This window comes from Saccopteryx leptura, chromosome 3 (genome assembly GCF_036850995.1).
Source record: "Saccopteryx leptura isolate mSacLep1 chromosome 3, mSacLep1_pri_phased_curated, whole genome shotgun sequence".
Taxonomy (NCBI): Eukaryota; Metazoa; Chordata; class Mammalia; order Chiroptera; family Emballonuridae; genus Saccopteryx; species Saccopteryx leptura.
This window is the reverse complement of record NC_089505.1, coordinates 335,225,426-335,229,303: the sequence shown is the minus strand read 5'-3', so window position 1 is coordinate 335,229,303 and position 3,878 is coordinate 335,225,426. Positions and strand designations below refer to the sequence as shown.

The 3,878-nt window shown below is 59.3% G+C and overlaps 1 protein-coding gene across 1 annotated transcript; it reads right to left on the bottom strand.

Moving 5' to 3' along the window:
* Positions 1-227: 227 nt before the first annotated feature.
* Positions 228-3,209, bottom strand: KCNS2 (potassium voltage-gated channel modifier subfamily S member 2). Its single transcript, XM_066379204.1, has 2 exons — positions 2,748-3,209; positions 228-2,094 (listed from the first exon to the last, which is right to left on the bottom strand). The coding sequence occupies exon 2, from the start codon at positions 2,049-2,051 to the stop codon at positions 615-617; it is 1,437 nt and encodes a 478-aa protein (XP_066235301.1). The 5' UTR covers positions 2,052-2,094; positions 2,748-3,209; the 3' UTR covers positions 228-614.
* Positions 3,210-3,878: the final 669 nt, after the last annotated feature.

The window sequence follows — 3,878 nt, the reverse complement described above, 5'->3', positions numbered from 1 at the left end:
CAAGTCACAGAGCTATAGATCATTTATAAAGGAACTCACAGACTTGTATTGGTCATGTGCTTAACTTCACAAATTCTCTTTGTTTTGGTATTAAAACAAAATGAAAACAATGAATAAGAAACTGAGATTTTGTTTTCATATGATGTGATCAAAATCCCGGCATATCCTTGCTGACCCCATAGATATGTTTCCACTAGACAGACATGTAAGAGCTTTTTGTACAGAACTCACAGGACAACCTCGGAAAAAGGAGCACAAAACTCACAGACAGTACCGGGCCACGAGCACTAGAATAGAGTACATGGTGAACAGAAAAGTCAGCATTCTGGGCGGTACTCATCCAGCAGAAATGTGAACATGTTTTGCCCATGATGCAAACACCAGTGAGTGTTGTTTCATTGAAAGGTGCATAGGCATGGTGCCATAATACACCACCCTCTAAAAATGCTTCTAAATACTGTAAAAACAACCGGGAACGCATTTCTCATGCATCTCTCTCCTTCAGGGCTGGCCATCCTCCTCACATGCCATAACCCTAAGGTGCCCGGACTGTGCCAGAAGCACTCGAGGCAGCTTAGCAATGTGGGTTTGAGGGCAACAATTCCTCCTCCCTGCTACTGGAGGGAATCATTTAAACTTAATTCGCTTGGTGAGCTCCTGCTCATGTTTGTCAGGCTTGCCATAAGGGATTTAACTTTATGGGCATAGTAGTCCCTTATATTGACGGAAGGGACCTCCTTCATGCCATCTCCAAAGTCGCAACTGCGCATAGCACTCTCAAGTTGCTTTTGGCGTCGATAAAAGTGAGAGAACTTATTGAAGATCAAGGTGATGGGTAGTACCACCACTAGGATACCCGCCAGGATGCAGGCAGAGGCGGTCAGTTTCCCTGCGGTGGTCCCCGGGACCACGTCTCCATACCCCACAGTGGTCATACTGACGGTGGCCCACCACCAGCAGGCAGGGATGGTGGCCAGGCCCTCGTTCTCCTCCTTTTCGATGGTGTAAGCCACCACGGAGAAGATGGAAATTCCCACAGAGAGGTAGAGCAGAAGCAGCCCTACTTCTTTGTAGCTGTATTTTAGGGTGGCCCCCAGCGAGCGGAGGCCAGTGGAATGTCTGGCCAGTTTTAAGATGCGGAAGATCCGCATCAGCCGCAGGACCTGAGCCACTCGGCCCAGGTTGGCCAAGGTGGGTGTGCTCTCCACCACCAGGTTCACCACCAGAGTGATGTAAAAGGGGACGATGGACATCAGGTCGATAAGGTTGAGGGCATTCTTGAAAAACTTGAGGAAGTCAGGGGCCACAGCAAACCTGGCCACCAGCTCAAAAGTGAACCAGGCGATGCCAAAGTGCTCCACGATTTCGAACCTAGGGTCCTCCCCAGGGCTGCCTTGGTTGTCGGGGATTTGGAAGTCTGGCAGGCTGTTGAGGCACATGGTGATGATGGACCCCAACACCACCAGGATGGACAGGACGCTGAAGACCCGGCTCAGGACCGAGTAGCCGGGGTTGTCCAGCGCCAGCCACAGCTGCCTGCGGACGTTGCCCAGGGGCTGCCCGTCGAACTTAGAGGCGTCGTTGTAGAAGGCCAGGATCTCATCAAAGGAGGACGTGGTGCTCTCTTGGTCGCTCTGCTCGTCCCACTTCTCCTGCTCCGGCTCCACTTTGCGGCCGTGGTAGCTGTAGCTGCAGCAGGAATCGATGAAGAACTCGTTGATGCCCCAGTACTCGATCTCCTGGCTGAAAGAGAAGACGCAGAGCTCCGCCATAACGTGAAGCTTGCCGGTGTGGTAGAAATGCAGCACATAGGGGAAGAGTTCGGGGTTGCGGTCAAAGTAGAACTCTCGCTGGACGTCGTCGTAGTCATCGCAGAGCTCCAGAATGGCCTCGCGCGAGTGGCAGAGCAGCAGGCGGCCCAGGCGGGTCTCCGGGAAGCGCAGCAGCGTGTGCGAGCGCAGCCGTCTCTTGAAGCCTCCCACGTTGATGCGGATATCTCCATCCTCGACGTTGGCCTCGGACGACACATCCCACAGGCTCCGGCGGGTCATGCTAGAGCCGTCCGGCCGCCCGCGCCGCGCGGGGGCGCTACACCTGGAAGCGAAGGGAACCGCATGGGTTGAGCGCGGGGTGCTCAGGCTCTAGGCGCCCCTCTCTTTCCCCCCACCCAACCCTGGCGGGCTCAGTGTTCTCTAGGAGGTTCTCTGGGTGCCGAAGGGCGCTTAGGTGGGAGGAATGGTTCTGAGGGGTTTGGACCCCTACCAAGGAAGGACTGGGAGGAGGGGGCATGTTTCCACTAGCATGGCCGCGCCTCCACCACCATCCGGGAGGTACTACTGTCAGTCGCTTTACGCTTGTGAAGCGTAAAGAGTCGCACCCCCGCGGTTCTGGGCGAAAAGGGGGCTGCAGGCTGATCTTGCCGGTGGGCAGACAGAGGAGACACCCCCGCCCGCTCGCCGCAGACAGGCGGGACCGGAGCTGGGATGCACACGGGCAGGGCTGGGCCGAGATGGGGGCGCGTAGCTTCTGGAGGGAGGCGGGCACATTCACTGCGGGAGTCTGTAAACGCGGGCTGGGGGAAGGGAGCTGGCCTGGCATTCCCTGTGTCCAGCCCCCACGACTGGCGCCCCCTCGCCCCCCGCCCCGGGCCTCCCTGCCCGCCAGGCGCGGTGCCCGGGAGCCGCGTGTGCCGCGCCTTACCCAGTAGAGCTGCCAAGGTTCGCCCTGAGTGTTCTGGAAGCGCTTACCTGCGAGCACTGGGGCCCGTGACCAGTGCCAGCGGGAAACTTCTCCGACCTGCTGGCGAGCATCGCTGCGGCCGCTGCTGCGGGTTGCCGTGCGTGTGCGCGCGGATGCCAGTGTGTGTGGGCGCCTGTGTGTGCGCCCCGCGGGCCGGCGGGCGGGGTCCGCCGAGCGTCTCCTCCTGTCTCCAGCCGGAGATGCCGCCGCCGCCCGCGCAGGAGGCTCACAGGTGGCTGCTGGCCCCGACTCTCGAAGAGCTACCTCTCCCGTTCTGCGTGCCCCTCGGCTCCCGATAGAGACAGCAACCTGCGCCGCAGGCGCCTGCGGGAACCGGAGCGGGAGCGGAGCCCGCGCCCCTCGCGGTGGTGCTGAACGGACAGCTCCGCGCGCCCACTCCGGGGCGCGGCCGCCGCTCCATACTCCGAAGATGCCGCCGCCGCTGCAGCCGCTGCTTCTCTGCTCTCATCCGGCACGTCACCGCCACCTCTTTGTGCCCCTGGCTCCACTCAGGGAGAGACCTTCCCCATGCCCTCACCCATCTCCTGGTGACAGCTGTTATTGCCACCCTCCCTCCCTCCCAGGGCGCAGGCAGGGGACTGCCTACGGTGACCTTTTCCCACCGGGTTTCCCACAGAAGCCGGGCTGGAAAATGAGGGCCGGCTTGATGAATCGGGGGAAGGGCAGGACTGGAGGCAGTCCAAGATTCCCCTTTTAGGGATCGGAGGAAAAGTTTCCCGAAGCTGGGGGGGGGGGGCAGGTCTTGGGGAAAGGTAGCAGGAGGGCAGAAAAGGGGGCAGGGAAGCTTGAGGTCGAGCTCAGCTGAGCTTGCCAGGGGCGGGGGCACAGGCCCCTCCGGGGTGGGAGGGAGTCACGGAGTTCTGTTTGGGAGCTCTGTGTAGGCGCTGTATGTGCCCAGACCGGTGTGGTGTGTGGGTTTTTGAGGAGTGCAGGGAGCACCCTCTCTCTCTCTCTCTCTCTCTCTCTCTCTCTCCTCTCTCTCTCTCTCTCTCTCCCTCTGTGTGTGTGTTTGTGATCTGAGGACAGTAGGACTTCTCAATGTCTTATGTGTGCAGCATTGATAAAAATGGGACCTCCGAGGGGGGGGGGAGGTGTGTGCAATGTATGTACACATTGGG